Genomic DNA, 21,633 nt, shown 5'->3' on the forward strand with positions numbered 1-21,633 from the left:
TAACGCCTGGTACACACTTTTTGGAAATAGGAAACGCGCGTTCTTGCGATTGACCACAGAGGCGTCCAATGAAAAACAGAGGTGTTTATGTACAGAACGCACGACAATACGCCCCAAAGAAGCTCCTGTACTTCTTTGGGCGTAGTGCGTTTTACAGCGCGTTCGTACGCGCTGTAAAACGCGCAGGTGAGAACCATGCCTATAGAGGAAACATGGGTTTTCGCCTGTTAAGCGTTTTACAGCGCGTAAAAATGCTCAGGTGTGAACCAGGCCTAAGAAGAGAAAGCTGAGCTGTGATTGGTTACTATGGGCAACAAAACAGATTTTTGGCCCAAAAAAAAAAAGCCTGACTTGATTAGCATTTATCAAGGTGTTTTTTGGGCAGTCCTGCTGTCCTGTTACTTAATCTATATGGGGAAAAAGCTAAATATGGCATGCAAAAATACCAACACATTGCACATATTTTTTTCTTTTAAAGCAGAGCAGAAAAAAACAATGGAGGTATATGGGAGAAAAACACTACAATTTGAAAAAAAAAGTAACGGGCCCACCTAAAAAAAACCTCCTGTTTATCATGAGTTTAATATTTCCTACTGTCTTCCGAGAGATTTTTTTTTTTGACTAAATAATCTAGCAAAATACCCGAAAAAATAAATGTACAAAAATATTCCAAAGCTCTCAAAAATGGCAGAAAAAAATAAATGCGACACCAGCCTAATGCTTTCTTGCCAGCTTTTTATGCAAGGGTAATGGGTGGATTTGAATATTTTTTTTTTTAGCTATGGCATCCCTTTTTATCTGACCACACCCCCGTATTCCACAACTGCAGTGGGCAGGTAGGGGTAGATAATATTCTGTATTTGGTGTGATGCCAATTGCAGCGTGCGCAGGGTACTATCCCAGGGCTCTTCCAAGGTGTTATAACGCACGTCACAGATTAGGAATGCCAGAGTGGGGTAATGGCCAATAATGTCTCTCTAGTTTTGTGGTAGTTGTGTCACGGTGTCTCCTACCTGGGCACGGCCGGACTCCTGGCTCACTTGCAATAAATTTGAGTGTAGTGATAGTAGGAGTAATAGAGGAACTTTGCAGAATAAATGACGTCCAGACCTTTAGATGAAGTTCAAACGTTGCTTTACTTGAAATAACTTGCATCCAAATGGTATACAGCTTTGGTCTCTTGGTCCCAGCAGGTTTAGGCAATGATTGGCAGGAATGAGTACTTCTGCTTTAAATGTGACTTCTGCTGTGTGGGGGACAGACTAGCTGAGGAGGAATAGGCTTCTCCTAGGCATTAGACTTATTTCACAGATGGATTCTCAGGGGATGCTTTCTTCCTGGAACTCTGGGGTTGGTCTGTAGTTTCTGCTTTCTTCATCCAGCAAAGCTGAAGGTGCTCAGACTGGGTAAATGGACAAGTCTCAGCCAAGACTAGGTCCTTGCTGTCTTCCCTATGCAGGGGAACTCCACACACACACACACCCTACCCCTAGCAGGGGTTGGGTTACACTTTCCCTAACTTCCTTCTCCACCCAAACTGCAGGATGCGGGTCCAGCCCACCTCTCTACAAAGGGGAGCTAAGCTGGAATAATCCATTCCAGCCATGGGCGTCCGCAGAAATTTTTCCAGGGGGGGGCATAATTTTATTGACATCCATGCTCTGCTTGGACTGACTGGTCTGTGACACTGACTGTCACTCACTGTGTTAGTGTCGCTCTCGCTCATTCATTAAGGCTGCCTGTGGTTGTGGAGTCCTGAAGCGGCCGGCACACTGCGGCTCTTCTTCTTGCTCTGGCTCCGCAATGTCTTTCCCACCCGGAAGGTGGGCGGAGCTTCGTACTGCCGTGCGCGCCCGGCCCTGGTGATTCATCAGGGCGCATGCATGCTCCTGATAGATACCGGCGTACCGCTCCTCACTCTGCGGTGCTGCGCAGTGCTGCAGCCGCAGAGCAGAGGCAGAACTCAGTTCACAGATTTCGAAGGGCCCCAGGGGGCAGGGCCAGTTCTAGGTCAAATGGGGCCCTGGGGTGAAAAACAATAAGGGCACCCCCCCCCCCCCACATGACACTTATTGACCTTAACGTCACGTCAGTGATATCGATAAAACCATAAAACAGTACTGTGATCAATAAAAACAATAATAGGTTTAATCGTGGCTGGCCCACACATCTGGTTCATCAATCAGTTTGGAGATTTAAAGGGAGTCTGTCACCACATTTCAGCATATTAGACCGATCAAATAGGGTTATATGATCCACCCAGAACTTAAAAACGGTACCTTTGTTGTAGAAAACGGACTTTTCTTTTAGCCGAAAATGAACTTATAAGGTTATGTTAATTAGCCCTCTCAAGTGCCCAGGGCGGTCTCTTAATCCTCGGAGCCCCTGGCAGCACCTCCTCAACGGCTCATAACCCCGCCCTCCGTGCACCTCTGCCCGCCCGTTTACTCCCCTCCCCTGTCCTTTTCCACTGCGGCTGTGCGGTCCAAATCGTAGCGGGCGCATGCGTAGTAGGTATTGCGATGCCCTGCCAGGAGCGGGCATCGCATTGCGCATGGGCCCGCTACGATTTGGACCGCACAGCCGCAGTGGAAAAGGACAGGGGAGGGGAGTAAACGGGCGGGCAGAGGCGCACGGAGGGCGGAGTTATGAGCCGTTGAGGAGGTGCTGCCTGGGGCTCCGAGGATTGAGAGACCGCCCTGGGCACTTGAGAGGGCTCATTAACATAACCTTATAAGTTCATTTTCGGCTAAAAGAAAAGTCCGTTTTCTACAACAAAGGTACCGTTTTTAAGTTCTGGGTGGATCATATACCCTATTTGATCGGTCTAATATGCTGAAATGTGGTGACAGACTCCCTTTAATTTGTGGACGTTCATACAGAAGAAACTGTATATTGTGTGGCACAGTGTATATATGTGTATAACAGAAATATATTTTACATGAAAACTTACAGTTTCTTGGCTTGGCCCTTGGGGACCTCGGACACAACTTCAACACTTTGGCCACGGGCTTGTGGAGCTGATGGGTTTTATCCTAATGAGAAAGATTTTATAATAAGGATTTGGAGAAGGGGCAGAGGAATAGCAGAGCAGGGAGAGGCCGGTGCTGCTACTAGGGGGTCATACCATGGGGGAGTAATAAAGCCCACCATAATGCCCCCCCCAGTAGTAATAATTCTCCTTATATTAGACAGTGCAAAAAATACCCCCTTGTAAGGCCCCCAGTTGAGCTAATGTTCCCATAGTGCCACCATAATGTACCAGTATAAAATACCCCTATATAGTGCCCCCAGTAAATGCCACATAGTGCTCCTCTCCCCCCTTCCTCCTAGTGCCCCCATAATGTACCAGTATAAAATGCCCCATATATAGTGCCCCAGTAGATGCCCTTAGTGTCCCCCATAATTTGCAAGCATAAAATACCCCTTCTTAGTGCCCCCGTAGATGACCCCAATGGCCGCCCGCAACTAAATAGTAGTAACTTACTTAATAGTACTGGGTTAGTTTGCGGCGCCAGGGGGGGGGCACTTGCCCCCCCTTGCCCACCCTGCGGACGCCCATGATTCCAGCTCAGATACACTAAACTGTAACTTGTACCTGCCAATGAGTTGCTGCCACCTACTGGTAACCAGGAAAATTACATGAACAATTGCATTTAACATAGATTTATATGCACATTTGTGGAAGACATAATGTAAATTATATCTGATGACAGTAAAAAGGCTCTTAGAAGATAGTAGCGGGGTAGAGGCGTGTAGTAACACAACTCTGGGGTGTTACGCAACCACAGCCCTTCAATGCGCTTTGGACCCTGGGCTGACACAATATTATGGCTCTATATACAGTCAAAGTAAATGGAGGACTGATTTCTGGAGGTTTTACTAAGTCTTCCAGGAGTCTCGGAGGTCTCACCTGGCATCTGTAGCCTGTCATCCTGTTGATGTAGGAGGCCCTCACTGATCATGCGAGAGAAACCCCCACCAATATTGAAGGGGTTCTCCACTTTGGACAATCCCTTCTTGTGCTCTGGGGCAGAGGTACTTTGAAGTCTGGACATTTGTGGACATTTGCCTATTTCCCCTATGCAAAGTTATTAACTCCTAACTTGATTTCACTTGAAAGGGTTAACTTGCACTGTTTAATACTGTGTAACTGCATTTTATATCTACGTTGTGATATATATCCTGTTCATTTGCACTGTATTTGCATGGCACTGTGTAAAGGGTTAATGAACATATAGAGACTTGTGGGACTTTCTAGCTAATAATGAGAAGTTGGTAATCTTCCACAGCTATCATAGGGTTTAAAGAAGAGCATGTTTTGGAAGGAAAAATGCAAGACTTGCTTACCATCAAAACCCGACAGACTGACCTTTTGAATGTCTGGTTTAGATCTGTTGCTATATTTGAAAACCTGTTTTTGTCTGGAAAAACTACTGTGTCGTTGCTATTGAGTATCATTGAAGCTGTAATGTAAGTCTATGCCAGACGGGAGTTGTAACTTTGTATCTGTTTGTGCTTCTCTTCTCCACTCCAGCCCTCCCACTAGAAGGTTCAGTCTAGCTAGAAACTGTACATAAGGAGAGCAGTCAGACCCCCTAGGGTGCTGCAGTTAGGTACCAGTGCTTGGAGGGGAGTCTCTGCCGGTCTGCATGAGTGACCAGAAGAAGACACTGAGATGGGGACATTGAGCCACCGACCATGAGTCACCAGTCCTGTGACCAAGGAGCCACCCAGACTACCGAGCTACAGACCGTAGACCTCCAGCGTTTGACCAGGACTTTCCTTAGCATTAAACCCTTCCTCTGCCAGTAGGAGACTGGAGAAGCCAACCCTATGCTTCGCCTGTATTGTTTTGCTCCTGAATTCCTCCAGTAAAGAAGCACCCTGATTTACTGCGGACCCTGATTCTCTGGACTTATTTCCCATTGGGGTGCACCACACCTTACCATGCCTTCTGGAGAGCAGCAATTTATTGTGACACCTCGACGGTGTCCGGGGGACTCAGCATAGCGTTGGGGCCACCCCAAACCCAGCCATTGCACTAACTCAGCGACCTGATCCAAATGAAACTCCACCAACTCTCGGCGGCCAACGGCCACATAATTTTGAAGGCAAGACATCAAGTTACGATGCCTTCAAAAACATGCGCCCATTGGCCGAGTTTCCTCTGCATGCAGCTGTTGCAACCCTGGAACCCAGCCTTAAAAAGGGTTCTGTGTCAATAGGCTGATTATAAAGCTTCTCCCTGTTGGGACCCCCACCGATCTTCAACCCTTTCAGGACTATGCGATTTTCCTTTTTTTCCTTTATGTTTTTAAATTCCAAAGCCATAACTTTTTTATTTTTCAATTCACATAGCCATAGCTGATTCTATGGGAAAAGTTGCACTTTTTAATGGCACCATTTACCATGGGAAAAAATTTCCAAATGGGGTGGAATTATAAAGAAAACACAATTCTGTCACAGGTTTTTGGGCTTTGTTTTTACAGTATTTCCTATGCAGTAAAACTGATCCGTTACTTTCATTCTCCAGGTCAGGTCAACGATACCACAAATGTATGGTGGGCTTTTTGTTTTATTTAACCTTTTTTCCTTTTATATCACCATATTCTAACCTCCATAACTTTTTTATTTTTAGGTATACGGAGCTGTGTGAGGGCTCATTTTTTCCGGGGCGATCTGTACTTTTCATTGATACCATTTTGGATTGTGTATGACTTTTTGATCACTCTGGAAAATCAGCCATTTTTTTTTTTGATTCGTCGTTTACCATAATGGGCGGAAAGGCGTTAATCTGTGCAGAAACATTGCAGCAATTATTCCGTTTCCTTGCAGCGCCACCACAGGCGAAATAAAGCATTACACAGCGTCCATTCATGTAATGCAGGGCAGGACGGGTCCTCCAGAGCTAGAGACTCTCTTTTTATAACCTCTTTCAACCTGGCCGAACGATGATCCTGAGCAGAGGACCCCTCTATTAACTCTTGTAATAGATTCCCCAACATGTTTTTTTTTTTGGTTTTTTTTCAGAAGCTTGTTGTCAGCCCCATAAAATAAAGGCAATTTTATAGGTACCAGAAAATACTGATCTACGAAGGCCACATCCAGCGTCATTGAGGCAAGGCCATATTTCTGCTCCTCATACCCTACAGACAGGCTATCCTCTCAACCCAATAAGCCCCTGCTACACACCTATGGTGAAAGCTTATCATCCCTGAGATGAAAAGGATTGGGCATGTTGGAATCTGACGGACCGAAATCTTCCCCCTGACATCTCCTACAGTCAGGACACCCTCTAACACGTTAGACCATCGATCGACTTTAGTCTAATATGTATAGCGATGGTGATGGATCAATTGTTGATTTCCGGTCTGGACTTGTCACAGTGCAATAGGTGTGGATAGGCTTTTTTAGATCCCCATTCACATGCAGCAGATTTATCACATCAAGCGCTCGCTTTTTATGTTGCAAAGGGTGACATTTTCTGCAAAATCCGCTAATTACACATGCCCCCGAGACCTCAACTGATCAGTAGATCAAAGGGACCATATATGTTCCCCTCCTGATACCCAGGGAAAATGCCCAGCCGGCCCACCCCTATCAACGCCCCTTGGGATAGGAGATTTATCACTCTAGCTGTATGTGGACCCCATAAAAAAATTCCCGGCATGTTCCGTTTCCCTTTGAAATGGTCGTTATCGATTTCCTAATGTAAATCCATTCTTTACACTGCCACCTGCTCCTGCCCCACGTGTGCGGCCCCTGTCAGCTGAATATGGCAAGTTCCTGCCTAGTTTCTATTCTTTGCACAAGGAGATGAGAGAGAGATAGGGTTTGGGGAGGGGGGCAGAGGACAGAGGAGGGAGGAAGAAGAAGAAGAGTAGGGGGGGGTGAAAGGCTTCAGCCAAGTTATGTCACATATCAGGAGGAGAGGCAGCTGTCAGTGCCACTTTTGGAATAGTGAGGGAGGGGTGGCTGGGGGGGTCTCATTTCTATGTTCAGCAGGTCTGCAGGGTCTCTTTTGCAGATCGCAGGCTGAGGAGAAGAGAGAGAAGAAGAGGGGGCTCAGACCTAGGGGCATGTGCAAGGTCTTCTACCACCATAGGCCCCAGCCTAGGAAGTGCACCGATACTGGAGAACGGTGGAGACTCTCCCACCCATGAATTGTGCAGACCACCAGCAAGAGATTGATTGTATGATACGGGCAGACGTCATCTGTCACCCTTATACCCTGGGGCTGGTGCCCCCTCCTCACATTCTCTCTCTTTATCTTTCCTATTGGTTTGCATTTTGCTAAGTTGGTTCTTCCAACCATTGACGAACTTTGGATTCCTGGAGCAAAAATTGGAATTTCCTACAACCTTTCTTCTCCCCTCCCAATACCTGGAATAAGACCCTGCCTCCGTATTCACCATGCACCGTGCCCAGGTGAAGAAGAACGTAAACAAAACTGAGGAAGGGGCACCAGTCACCCGCGGCAGGACCTTCACCAAGACACTGGCTGCTCCACCAAGTCCGACTGTGACCCCCAAGAGGCCAAAACTGATGTCTGACCAAGAGCAGTCCAAGCCATGCCCTCCGCAGATTGTCCGCAAGCTCAAAAACGCTGCAATAGGGACGGGCTGTGACATCAGCCTGAAGGTGGCGGTGGAAGGGGTACCGGTGCCAAGTCTAAGCTGGTACAAAAATAAGGAGCCCCTGGATCCGGGAGCAGAGGAATACGGGACATTGTGTATTAGGGACAGCAAGATAGAAGACGCCGGGGTTTACACCTGTGTTGCTCTAAATCCTCTGGGAGAGGCCATCACAAGAGCGGTTCTTGCCATCATTGATTTAGAAGGTAACGATGATTGTCAATTATTTAAAGGGACAAGACCCTAAAAATATAAAGCATTCTCTTCTGCTATCTGCTTCTGGAAAAGTTAGCTGACAAGCAATATGGCTACCATTTGAGATCCCTCAGGGGATGGCACGAGGAATTTCTACACAATCTGAATAGTTATTGGAAAGATCTCTTAGCAGCCATATTGCCAGTCATCCAGCTTTCTCAAAAACAGAATTTATGTGCTCATTAATGTTCTTTTATTTACTTCATTTGTATCTATCATTGAAACTTTTCATATGGAAAACATAAAAATAACGCGCCGTGTCCATGTGGCGGTGAGAGGGTGCAAAGTTTGGGAAGGAACTATGCCAACAAAACTTCCTGGTGACACTTGATTTACGTCTTGCATTTACGCGATCGGTCCTCCGGCCGACCAGGGGACCACCAAGCTCTCCTCGCAGACTCCTTCCCTTTTAATGAATACAACATGTTAGAGGACAGCAGTTACCGCGAACATCCCCCTCCATGGCTTTCAATGCAATGTGATATTTAAAGAGGAAAAGGGCAGGTTTGCTGGGACAGAACCTAAAAATAGCCAACATGGCATCAATCATCCCCCTCCGGGTTTATGTGGTTCAGTAATTACGAGAAATAATAATCTTAGTGCGTAGTCCTTGTATTTTACTGAGATAGATACGAGATAGATAAATACTGGTAGATAGATAGATACGAGATATATACAGGTGAAACTTGAAAAATTAGAATATTGTGCAAAGTTCATTTATTTCAGTAATGCAACTTAAAAGGTGAAACTAACATATGAGACTCATTACAGGCAAAGCGAGAGATTTCAAGCCTTTATTTGTTATAATTTGGATGATTAAGGCTTACAACTTATGAAACCCCAAAGTCACAATCTCAGGTCCTCTTTGCTCAGGGGATATGGATTAATTAGCGGACTAGTGGGTGACACTTTGAGCCTAGAATATTGAACCTTTTCTCAAAATTCTAATTTTAAGTTGCATTAATACAATTCCTTTTAATTTGCATTACTGAAATAAATGGACTTTTGCACAATATTCTAATTTTTCGAGTTTCACCTGTATATGGGATAGATAGAAAATAGATATGAGATAGATAGATATATGAGATAGATAGATAGGAGATAAATATGAGATAGATAGATAGATAGATAGATAGATAGATATAGAGATAGATAGATAGATAGATAGATAGATAGATATGAGATAGATAGATAGATAGATAGATAGGTGTAACTATAGCCATAGTAGCCATAGCACTTGCTATGGGGCCCACAGGTAGAGATGACCTAATCATGTGCAAGAACATTGTACCTTTTGTGTGGAATAACAATATGGCGGCTATTTATTGTAATGTGGGTTTTCGGATATTTGGTGCTATTATAAATACCTATAATTTTTGCAACTTATTCTGCTGTTTTAATTTTCTTACACTAGGTGGTGGGGCCCTATCTTATTTTACTATGGGAGCCTATGAATTATGATTATGCCCCCTGGATGCATGGATGGATATATACAGACAGACAGCCCCTGTCACGAAACATAATCCAACCACCCAGTACTATTTGGTGCTGTACGATGCGATTAGTTGGGAATTCTATTGACTTATTATGTGAGGACTAGCTTTTTAATGAAGTACTATTTGGAGAATGCATATTATTTGGGACTATATAGCGGTATTATGTGGGCATAAATTATAGAAGAACAGTAAGTGATAGCGGGAGGGGGGGTCATCCTGCAGAGATAACACATGCAGTAGATCATGAAGCAGCATATTTGGTTTCGTCTCCAATATGGCGGCCTCCATGGCTGTGAGTCACGAGTCTTGGAGCTCAGTTGATTTTCCATCTTATTCCACTGTGTTTGCAAAATGCTCCATGACGTTAAAGTTCGGGAAGTTCTGTATTCAGGCCACGTCTTGCCTTAACCTTAAAGATTTACAGCCGGGCTCTGATGTGATGTGATAAAGGCTTGTGTGAACACGTCTATAATATCCGTCTTGCCCCGGATGATTTCAGCGGTGTGAGACTTGACCCTTAAAGGGGTTGTCTAGCTTTTTGGACTGTTTTTCATACAGACCGCCGCAGTATGTTGTACTTTTTTGAAAAACCGCTCCTCATCGTCCTGGTTTGGCTCCTTGGTTCCGTTTGGCGGTCTTCCTGTCCCCATCCTGTATACTTCCAGATGGATGCAAGTCACATAGGTTGCTGCAGCCAATGACTGGCCTCAGTGGTGAAGTTTCCCCCAAGTGGCATGTCACTGCTAGGTCACGTGTTGCTTGGGGGGCTTGTCACCACAGAGGCCAGTCATTGGCTGCAGCAAATCAAGTTTTACTGCACCGGATCTGGAAGACCGATGATGGGAGGCAGGAACGCGAAATAGGGGCAGCCTGGAGCAGGTGAGTATAAGTTTTTCCAGGGTCTGTTAAAAAAAAAAGGCCATAAAGATGGACAACCCCTTTAAGTCAGTCTTGCAAATCTCAGGGGTTTGGGTGCTCTGGGGCACAGAAAATAAATCATTGCTCTGAGCCAATCAGATGTCCCCCCCCCCCCTTGCTGTTCCTCCACCTATTTCATGGCATGCAGTCTCACAGACACAGAGAGAAAACTGCAGCTGCATCCCCCTCCTGCCCCTCTCCCATTTACTGTGGCTGGATAGCAGATATTTAAAGCACACTGCCGAATACTTTGGTCACTCCTTGAAGGTATTGGTGGGTCTCCATCACTGACATGGAAGAAAGGGTCTACTTTTCGGAAAGCTCCTTTTAGAGTATATAGAGGCAGCTATATAGCCATAATGGATGCAGATGTAGCAGTCGCCTTAGGGCTGCACATAATGACGCCAGTATTATAAATGTATATTCCATTGGGAGCACCCAGTATGGAGGGAACTGTCCATGACTTTAATATTGATGACGTTTGCTTGGGATAGGTTATCAATATCCATTTCTTTGGGGTACAATTCCCATGCATTGTGCCAGAACTAGCGCATCTCCGTCAAGTGTCACTGTCATGGCCATTGTTAGAGTTGGGGGAATGGAACTCCACAAAGTGGAATTCAATTGGAATTTCAGGGAAAATTCGATTCGCTGCGACGCTGAATTTCCTCGTGCTTCGTGGTAGCGAATCAATTTTCCCTGAATGGCGGTAAAAAAAATAAAAAAAAAATAAATAAATAAAAAAATAATAATAATAATATATATATATATATATATATATACTTACGTCATCCATTTGAGTGCAAAGAGCCAGCCGCCGCGATCTTGATTGAAGATCTGGGATGAAATCCCGTGTACGGTGATGTATAACGTCACCACGCCGCAGGAGATTTCTCGCTAGATCTTCAATCAAGATGGCAGCGGCCGGCTCTTCGTGATCAAATCGAGGAGGTGAGTATGATTTTATTCATTTTAAAAAAATGTTACACTGTAATAGTGCGATCAGATGTCGCGATCAGTTATAAACGCGGCATCTAAGCGGTACTATGACGGGGGGGGGGGGGGGGGGCAGCGCAATCACCGCTATCATTGCACCCACTATTTACAAAGAATTGCACTTCACGACAAAGTAATTTGTCACAAAGTAAATTTTTTTGGTAAAATTTGTCGAATTGTTCAATGCTTCGCCATCTCTAGCCATTGTGTTTGGCGCTGCGGTAGCTCCAGAGCCGTGCAAACAGCTGATCAGCGGGGGTCTCAGGAGTCAGATCTCTGCCTGATATCCTAAGGAGAGGCCATCAATATTAAAGTCCTACCCTACCCCTGTAAGGTTAGAGCACCGTGACGCAGCTTTACCCACGGCTTATGGATCAGTGTATAATGTTGGTCTCTCTAGCGCGTTGTTCACCATATGGCACTACTGTGTAGATAAGGAACTCTGGCACAGTTATGTTGGGCACTGCTATTTGTATACTATGTGGCACTGCTTTGTAGGCACATGGACACTATGGTATTGTTATATTATACAAGTATTATATTATATGTAGTATTATATGTAGTATTATTTTGGCATCATCCAAATGGACCAGCTCCACAGGGTTTTATCTGGTAAGGTCTTTAGCACAATATGGCGCCTCTATTTGTGCACCATATGGCTATATTAAATGGCACAGTACGTGATCGGTGTGGAGGAGGGGAGTCTGACCCTGGTGTTACCCCTGATATACTTGGTTGCAGATCTGCCCCATTAGAAAAATATTTTTACTAGTGCCCCTTATCCCTCATGTAGCTATCCCACTGGTGCCATATGACCGATTTGCACGGCAGATGGTGCATATCAACAAATGTTGTGTTGGTCTAGAATGGGGCACATGCAGGGGTTTGGGGTGGTCCCGATGCTACGCTGGGTCCCTGAGACATCAGGGGATGGTAAGACATGATGAACCCAAATAAGTCCAGAGAGTCCGGGTCTGCAGTAAACGGTGCGCTGCTTTACTGGAGGAACTCAAGTGCAAAGCAATACAGGCAGTGCACTGAGCTGGCTTCTCAGTCTCCCCTCTGGTAACAGAAGGTCCTATGCTAAGGAGAAGCCTGAGCTAGCTCTCCCTCTCTCTCAGAAGGCTGGTTCCCTGGCCAATGAGCTGGTCCAGGATCTGCTACTCAGTCATCAAAGGGCTGGTGATCCAGGGTCGGTGGCAGAGTATCCCCCCCTTCAGAGTCTTCTTCTGGTTACCTGTCCAGTCTGGCAGAGTCTCTCCTACTAAACACTGGTCCCTAGGTGCTCTAACTGCTCTCCTTTGCATAGTTCCTGATAGTAACTGTGGAAGATTTCTAACTTCTCAGTGCACAGGTGGAAAGTCCCAAGGTCTCTCAGTATTGGCTGTGCATTAACCCTTTCCACAGTGCAGTGCATCTATAGTGTAATAGTGAAAATGAACATGATATATTACAATAAACATACAAAATGCAGTTTAACAATATAAAACTGTAGAAGTGCATTCAAAGTGAAATAAAGTAGTGAGTTGATGGCTTTGCGTAGTAGCCATAGGGACAAATGTCTACAAACGTCCATAGACCAAAGTACTCTTGCTCCGGGGCACTAAACATACGTTTCGCTGCCCTGCATATCACCTCTAATGCATTTCATGAAATCCTACGTTCGGTTTGTTATCATCTTGATCATATGGCAGCAGCTGGGTGCAATTCATTACTGATTAACCAGACAAGGTCAAAACTGAATGTTTAGTTCCAAAAACGTTCCTCCTCTTGTCTAATAACCCGCAGTCATGTATGAAGCCGGGCCGTGGTAGATAGAGGGCACAGGGGCCGGGCAGACGGCCAAGGCATGACTTTCCTGGCAGGTTTCGTGTCGGCCGCACTGGACAACAAGCCGGGATCTTTATTTAGATCTTGTGTTTATTCTCTGAGGACGTGGACTGAGATCTCTCCACCCAAACATGGGGGATTCAGAAGCAAAGCTGCACATGAATGCCTCCAACCACCTGTGGATTCCTAACCAACAGCTGTCCCTACATTTTACACAAGGTCTTTGGTTTTGATCATTTGTCCCTGACAATAGCTATTATTTTCCATGATGTTCTTTATATGGGGTGTCTGGTTTAGAAAACTTTTTTTCAAATACCTTACTGGGTGTCCCCCCATTCCAGATCTACTGTATAAGTCTAGGTTCCCATCTGCAGTGCAGATTGACCCCATTGAGATCTGTCGATGTTTCCATTATAGTTTCTGCCATTCTGTCCTATACTAATACAGACCCCCGACCCCTAAATACAGACCCAGATTAGATCCTGTAAAAATTCAGATTGCCTAAATACAGACACAGGGGAGACCACATAAATAAACTCAGACCCCCAAACTCCCTAAATGCAGACCCTATACCAGACCCCCCCCCCCTAAATTCATACAGGCCCCAGACCAGACTTTCTGTACACAGCTCACACTTTCCTTCCCCCCTCTAACCTGAGGACCTTCAGGGGTCATGTGACCAAGTGCAGGTCCTTTTGCCAGTCCTAAATATATAGAAACTGTTATAGTGGCTCTCCCGTCGTAATATACGGACTCAGGTGCACTGTTATAGGTTTACCCTTTAACTCTTTTAATAATGGAATATAAAATAAGTTGACAGGCACTCTACCACCTGGGACTGCATCAAGATTTAACACTTTAGCACTTTGATTCTTTGGTTCAGCACTTTAATAACATACCCTACATGTCTTGATGCGGTCCCAGTCCCAGATGGTAGAGTAGGATGACCACGTGTCCCGGATCGCCCGGGACAGTCCTGCATTTGGAAAGTCTGTCCCGGGTCCTGGTCACCCTCATTCCGGGACAATGCAGTGTCCCGGAATGACCTGAGCCGCCGACCGCTGCTGTGACCAGGGCTGTTTCTTGGACCGGGCGGGCCGGGTGGCCGCCCGGGGCGCTGTCAGAAGGAGGGCACCGGCAGGGCACAGCAGGAGATGAGCGCTGCGCTTCCATTGTGGAAGCGCTCACTCATCTCTATAGTCATCTGTATCGCCGTCCTCAGGACGGCGATACAAATGTCTGTGCTGCGGCAGCCGGCAGGGGAGGGAGGGGTGTGTCCCCTCCCTGTTCCTCTGATAGGCTGCCGGCCTAGTGCTGGCAGCCTATCAGAGGCCAGTGCAGGCGGCGCGATAACGTCATTGCGCCGTCTGAGCAAGCGAGGAACACAGGCCAGAAGAGGCCTGCATCGCATCCTGGAGGAGGCAAGTATAAGTTTGTTTTTTTTATATATATGTACAAATTACAATACTGGCACATAAGGGGGGCTACTGGCACAGACATAAGGGGGGCTACTGGCACATAAGGGGGGCTACTGGCACATAAGGGGGGACTACTGGTACATAAGGGGGGACTACTGGTACATAAGGGGGGACTACTGGTACATAAGGGGGGACTACTGGTACATAAGGGGGGACTACTGGTACATAAGGGGGGACTACTGGCACATGATAGGGGCTACTTGCACATAAGGTGGACTGCTGGCACATAAGGTGGACTACTGGCACATAAGGGGGGCTGCTGGCACATAAGGGGGGCTACTGGCACAGACATAAGGGGGGCTACTTGCACATAAGGTGGACTACTGGCACATAAGTTGGGCTACTGGCACATAAGGGGGGCTACTGGCACATAAGGGGGGCTAATTAAAAAAACTGTTCTTTAATGCAACTTGTTTTTGCCAGTCTCAAGTATGACGAAATGCACTTGTGAAAGTAAGGTCCCTTTCACACGGGCGAGTATTCCGCGCGGATGTGATGCGTGAGTTGAACGCATTGCACCCGCACTGAATACCGACCCATTCACTTCTATGGGGCTGTTCACATGAGCGGTGATTTTCACGCATAACTTATGCGTTGCGTGAATATCGCAGCATGCTCTATAGTCTGCGTTTTTCACACAACGCAGGCCCTATAGAAGTGAATGGGGTTGCGTGAAAATCACAAGCATCCGCAAGCAAGTGCGGATGCGGTGCGATTTTCACGCACGGTTGCTAGGAGACGATGGGGATGGAGACCCGATCATTATTATTTTCCCTTATAACATGGTTATAAGGGAAAATAATAGCATTCTGAATACAGAATGCATAGTAAACTAGCGCTGGAGGGGTTAAAAAAAATAAAAAAATAATTTAACTCACCTTAATCCACTTGATCGCGCAGCCGGCATCTCCTTCTGTCTCCTTTGCTGAACAGGACCTGTGGTGAGCATTAATTACAGGTAAAGGACCTTTGGTGACATCACTCCGGTCATCACATGATCTTTTACCATGGTGATGGATCATGTGATGACCGGAGTGACGTCACCAAAGGTCCTTGACCTGTAATGAATGCTCACCACAGGTCCTGTTCAGCAAAGGAGACAGAAGGAGATGCCGGCTGCGCGATCAAGTGGACTAAGGTGAGTTAAATTATTATTTATTTATTTTTAACCCCTCCAGCGCTAGTTTACTATGCATTCTGTATTCAGAATGCTATTATTTTCCCTTATAACTATGTTATAAGGGGAAATAATACAATCTACAGAACACCGATCCCAAGCCCGAACTTCTGTGAAGAAGTTCGGGTTTGGGTACCAAACATGCACGATTTTTCTCACGCGAGTGCAAAACGCATTACAATGTTTTGTACTCGCGCGGAAAAATCGTGGGTGTTCCCGCAACGCACATTTTCCCGCAACACCCGTGTGAACCCAGCCTAAGTGTCCCTGAATGGCAGTTAGGAAATGTGGTCACCCTATGGTAGCGTGCCTGTTAACTGCTTTTCCCTGCTGTCAGTCCTGATGATTTTTGCACAGGACAGCTTTGTCAAAGTTTTTATCCTTGATTTGCCGCAAAAACCACACAAAGACTGCAAGCAATTTGCATAATTTATTTGGGCCTTGGGCCCTGGGCGACCACCAAAACTAGCAATATTATAGTCCACTGTTTCTGTCTGTAGAAGGAAAGATACTTCTAGAGATCTAAAGCCGGAAAGCAGATCTACTGTACTAAACCCCAGGAAGCTTAAAGTGGAATTTGATATCTCCTTCTCCTTAAATTTTGAGGGATAGGAATACAGATAATGTCACAGATTTGCAGAATGTTTTATTATGAGCTGCCGGCTGCAGGTCCAACTCATCAGCCTGAAAAGGGTCATTCACCTGTTACACAAAAAACAGCCCTGGGAGGTAGAACGTCCTGACTGATAGATGACTTCATAGAGCGATTCTTCTGCACAGGGAGCCTCTTGGTTACTCTGTAGAACTGACCCATTTTCTGCCCTCTGATTCACCCCATCTCTCCAGCGTCCATCATGTCACATTGATGTATCAGGTTTAAAGCTTCTCTTTCTGTTTACTGGAGATGAGACGGGTCCAATGTTCATGGGTCATAACATATAATATAGGACACATTAATATTCAATACATGGCTGATAGTCACAAGAATTACTGTTATAGATAGATTGATGTGAGAAGTTGGATGTTTGTCCACAGTAAGTCAATCATGTCTGAAGAAATAATTATCTATTCTATCTATGAGGCAGCACTTCAGATTCAGTAAAAGGGTGGTGGACTCATTTATTTCCCCAGTCCCCTGGGAAATCATTTGTCTTCTATCGACTAGTGGATTTTTGCCTATACTCCAAGAGGGATTGCACCCAACAATAACTCTCACTGTGCTGCTGTTATCTATCTATCTATTATCTATCTATCTATCTATCTATCTATCTATCTATCTATCTATCTATCTATCTATCTATCTATCTATTATCTATCTATTATCTATCTATCTATCTATCTATCTATCTATCTATCCCATATCTATCTATCTATCTATCTATCTATCTATCTATCTATCTATCTATCTCCTATCTATCTATCTATCTATCTATCTATCTATCTCCTATCTATCTATCTATCTATCTATCTATCTATCTATCTATCTGTCTATCTATCTCATATCAAATCAAATCAGCTTTATTGGCAGGACTAAATACATTTTAGCATTGCCAAAGCAAGTGGGAAATAATTGGGTAGGGTTGGGGGATGGGGACATATACAGGGTCAGGGTATAGGAGTCCATGGTATATCAGGCTCCTCTCAGTCTATGGCAGGCAGTAATATATTGTGCTGCTATGGCCGCTGTGTTCTCCTCTTCCCCCAGCAGTATGGAGAGTCTCTCTTCCTCCTCCATGGAGGTGAAGTCTGGGCAGAGATCAGACAGTCTCCTGAAGTGAGTCTCCCTCACTGCTAAGTATTTGGGGCACCGCAGCAGGAAATGAGCCTCATCCTCCACGGCCTCCTGGTCGCACTGCTGGCACAGTCTGCTCTCCCTGGGCATGTACCTCTGTCGGTGACGCCCGGATTCAATGAGCAGACTGTGGGCACTCAGTCTGTACCGGCTCAGGATCTGTCGGTCTTTTGGATTGGGGAGTTTCTCCAGATATGGGGCCAGTTTGTACTCCCTCTGCAGGCTCTGGTATACTGTCAGCTTCTGGGATGTTCTGATGTCGTTCCTCCAGACGCTGATATACTCCTCTTTGTACTTGTGTATCATCCTCTGGATTTCGCCCCTTTGTCAGGCTATATTGGTTGGTGGCTTGGGCAGGCTGGGTTTGGGTGACTTGTTGCAGGGTGCTTTGTTTTTCTGGGGCTTCTTGGTGTAGCAAGGCTTTGTGATGGTATGCAGATGGGCTCTGAATGATAGCGCCCTCTTCTGTACAGCAAAGTAGAGTGGGAATCTGCCCAGTTCTGCTCGACAGGCGCTGTTTGAGGTGCTCCTGTGGACCTGGAGAAGGTGTTTGCAGAGTTCTAGGTGGAACAGTTCTGTTGGCCCAGAGTCCCACATTGCCCAGTCTGGGTATGTGTCTGGGCCCCAGATTTCGCTGCCATACAGGAGGATTGGGGCGATGATGGTGTCAAGGATTTTAAGCCAGACGGTCACTGGTGCTTTAAGGTGATACAGACGCCTTCTGATGGCATAGAAGGTTTTGCTCGCCTTGTCTTTCAGTGTTTCCATGGCTTTCTTGAAACTCCCTGATTGGCTGATTTCTAGGCCCAGGTCGGTGTAGCTGTCGGTTTCGGAAATTAGACAGTTGTTTAGCAGGAAGGGAGGACGCCCGGCTGCTTTTCGGTTTCTTTTCTGGAACACCATGATGTTGGTTTTCTTTGGATTGATGGGCAGTGCCCACGTGTTACTGAACTTCTCCAGGATTTTCAGGTTATCTTGGAGACCTTTCTCAGTTGGCGATAGTAGCAGAAGATCATCTGCATAAAGGAGAAATTTCACCTCGGTGTCATGGAGGGTGAGACCAGGTGCTGTGGAGGACTCCAGAGCCGCCGCCAGCTCATTGATGTAGATGTTAAACAGGGTTGGACTGAGGCTGCAGCCCTGTCCGACTCCTCGGCTCTGCCGGAAATAAGCCGTTCTCCTCCCAATTACCTTCACGCTGCATCTGTTCTCAGTGTAGTAGCTTCTGATGACATCATATGTTTTTCCTCCTATTCCGCTTTCAAGAAGTTTCAGGAATAGGCCCGGATGCCACATTGAGTCAAAGGCCTTCTTAAAGTCCACAAAGCAGGCATAGATCTTTCCATGCTTTGTATTGTGGACATGGCTCTTGATGAGGCTTTGCAGGGTGTAGACGTGGTCCGTTGTGCGGTGGTTTGGTATGAAGCCTGGTTGGCTTCTGCATATCTATCTATCTATCTATCTATCTATCTATCTATCTATCTATCTCATATCTGTCTATCTCATATCTATCTATCTATCTATCTATCTATCTATCTCATATCTATCTATCTATCTCATATCTATCTATCTATCTATCTGTAAGGGAGTCTGCGGTTTTGGTTCCTTTGCGGGCAGATACGGTGGGGCGTCCGAATGGGCGCCGGAGGGGAGGGCCGCGGGGATCTCTGAGGTAGAATTGCCGGTACTGCCTCTGGTGTCTCCTGCGGGTTCCGTTCCGGCGTCCATGCTGGCACAATCCCGTGCCGAGTCTGTTGGGCGTCCGCGTGCACGCCCGAAGGGTGATTCGCAAAGGAATGCGCGGCCGAGTGTGCGTGCATCTTATGCGCTACGTCGGCCACTGGCAGGTAAAGCATCTGTTCACAAATTCAAAGTTGATTAGGGATTTGCTGCACAGGTGCTAATGAGTAGGATCATCGCATGACCTATGAGGTTCTGACAAGCAGCACTCTGTGATTGGCCAGCAGGTGTTTAAAAGGTGATCTTCCTGGCTGATCAGTGCTCACTGTTGTCTCTACAACCTGGGAGTATGCTGGTTCAGATTCACTAAGTTTGTTCCATGCATGAACTCTGTGTGTCTCCATCTAGTGAATGCCTCTGGAAACCTCGTCTCCGCTCTACAGTTGCACCGTGTGTGGCCTCGGATCGGACCTTGGATACTTCACCGTCTCATCCGGAATGCACGATCGCCGGCCGTAGGTCAGCCGCATCGGATCGCGGACCCATTCACTTTAATGGGTCCTCGATCCGCCCGTTCCGCAAAAAGATAGGACATGTTCTATCTTTTTGCAGAACGGAAGTACGGGACTTAACCCCACGGAAGCACTCCGTAGTGCTTCCGAGGGGTCCCGTCCCATGCAGCCGTTCCGCGATTCCGGATTTGCGGACCCATTGAAGTGAATGGGTCCGCATCCGTGATGCGGAATGCACACGGAACTGTGGCCGTGTATTGCGGGCCGCAATACGACCTCGGATCACACACGTTCATGTGAACTTAGCCTTAGGTATTTGGTTTCACGGAATCTTCTGTATGAACTTTAGCCTGGTCTGGCTTTTCTCTGATGTTTTCCCACAGAGGTTATTATTTGGACTACGTTATTTCTGTATGATTTCTGGCTTGGACTTTACTGCTGTGTTTTCAATAAATCCACGTTTGTTTAGATCTTTGCCTGGTTGCTTGGGGTTCTGCAGCATTACACTATCTATTTATCTATCTCATATCTATCTATCTATCTATCTATCTATCTATCTATCTACAGTCAGGTCCGTAAATATTGGGACATAGACACAATTCTAACATTTTTGGCTCTATTCACCACCACAATGGATTTGAAATGAAACGAACAAGATGTGCTTTACCTGCAGACTGTCAGCTGTAATTTGAGGGTATTTACATCCAAATCAGGTGAACGGTGCAGGAATTACAACAGTTTGCATATGTGCCTCCCACTTCTAAAGGGACCAAAAGTAATGGGACAATTGGCTTCTCGGCTGTTCCATGGCCGGTGTGTGTTATTCCCTCATTATCCCAATTACAATGAGCAGATAAAAGGTCCAGAGTTCATTTCCAGGCTGCTATTTGCATTTGGAATCTGTTGCTGTCAACTCTCAAGATGAGATCCAAAGAGCTGTCACTATCAGTGAAGCAAGCCATCATTAGGCTGAAAAAACACAATAAACCCATCAGAGAGATAGCAAAAACATTAGGCCTGGCCAAAACAACTGTTTGGAACATTCTTAAAAAGAAGGAACGCACCGGTGAGCTCAGCAACACCAAAAGACCCGGAAGACCACGGAAAACAACTGTGGTGGATGACCGAAGAATTCTTTCCCTGGTGAAGAAAACACCCTTCACAACAGTTGGCCAGATCAAGAACACTCTCCAGGAGGTAGGTGTATGTGTGTCAAAGTCAACAATCAGGAGAAGACTTCATCAGAATGAATACAGAGGGTTCACCACAAGATGTAAACCATTGGTGAGCCTCAAAAACAGGAAGGTCAGATTAGAGTTTGCCAAACGACATCTAAAAAAGCCTTCACAGTTCTGGAACAACATCCTATGGACAGATGAGACCAAGATCAACTTGTACCAGAGTGATGGGAAGAGAAGAGTATGGAGAAGGAAAGGAACTGCTCATGATCCTAAGCATACCACCTCATCAGTGAAGCATGGTGGTGGTAGTGTCATGGCGTGGGCATGTATGGCTGCCAATGGAACTGGTTCTCTTGTATTTATTGATGATGTGACTGCTGACAAAAGCAGCAGGATGAATTCTGAAGTGTTTCGGGCAATATTATCTGCTCATATTCAGCCAAATGCTTCAGAACTCATTGGACGGCGCTTCACAGTGCAGATGGACAGTGACCCAAAGCATACTGCAAAAGCAACCCAAGAGTTTTTTAAGGGAAAGAAGTGGAATGTTCTGCAATGGCCAAGTCAATCCCCGGACCTGAATCCGATTGAGCATGCATTTCACTTGCTGAAGACAAAACTGAAGGGAAAATGCCCCAAGAACAAGCAGGAACTGAAGACAGTTGCAGTAGAGGCCTGGCA

General features: G+C 46.0%; 1 protein-coding gene across 2 annotated transcripts in view; it reads left to right on the forward strand.

Annotated features, from left to right (window-relative positions):
- Positions 1 to 7,024: 7,024 nt before the first annotated feature.
- SPEG (striated muscle enriched protein kinase) overlaps positions 7,025 to 21,633 on the forward strand; it is a 236,068-nt gene continuing 221,459 nt past the window's right edge. For both annotated transcript variants that reach the window (XM_040441587.1, XM_040441588.1), the window contains exon 1: positions 7,025 to 7,843. In XM_040441587.1, coding sequence (XP_040297521.1) covers positions 7,417 to 7,843 — 427 coding nt within the window. In that variant the 5' untranslated portion in view covers positions 7,025 to 7,416. The remainder of the gene's footprint in view (positions 7,844 to 21,633) is intronic.

This window comes from Bufo bufo, chromosome 7, assembly GCF_905171765.1.
Source record: "Bufo bufo chromosome 7, aBufBuf1.1, whole genome shotgun sequence".
Lineage (NCBI taxonomy): Eukaryota > Metazoa > Chordata > Amphibia > Anura > Bufonidae > Bufo > Bufo bufo.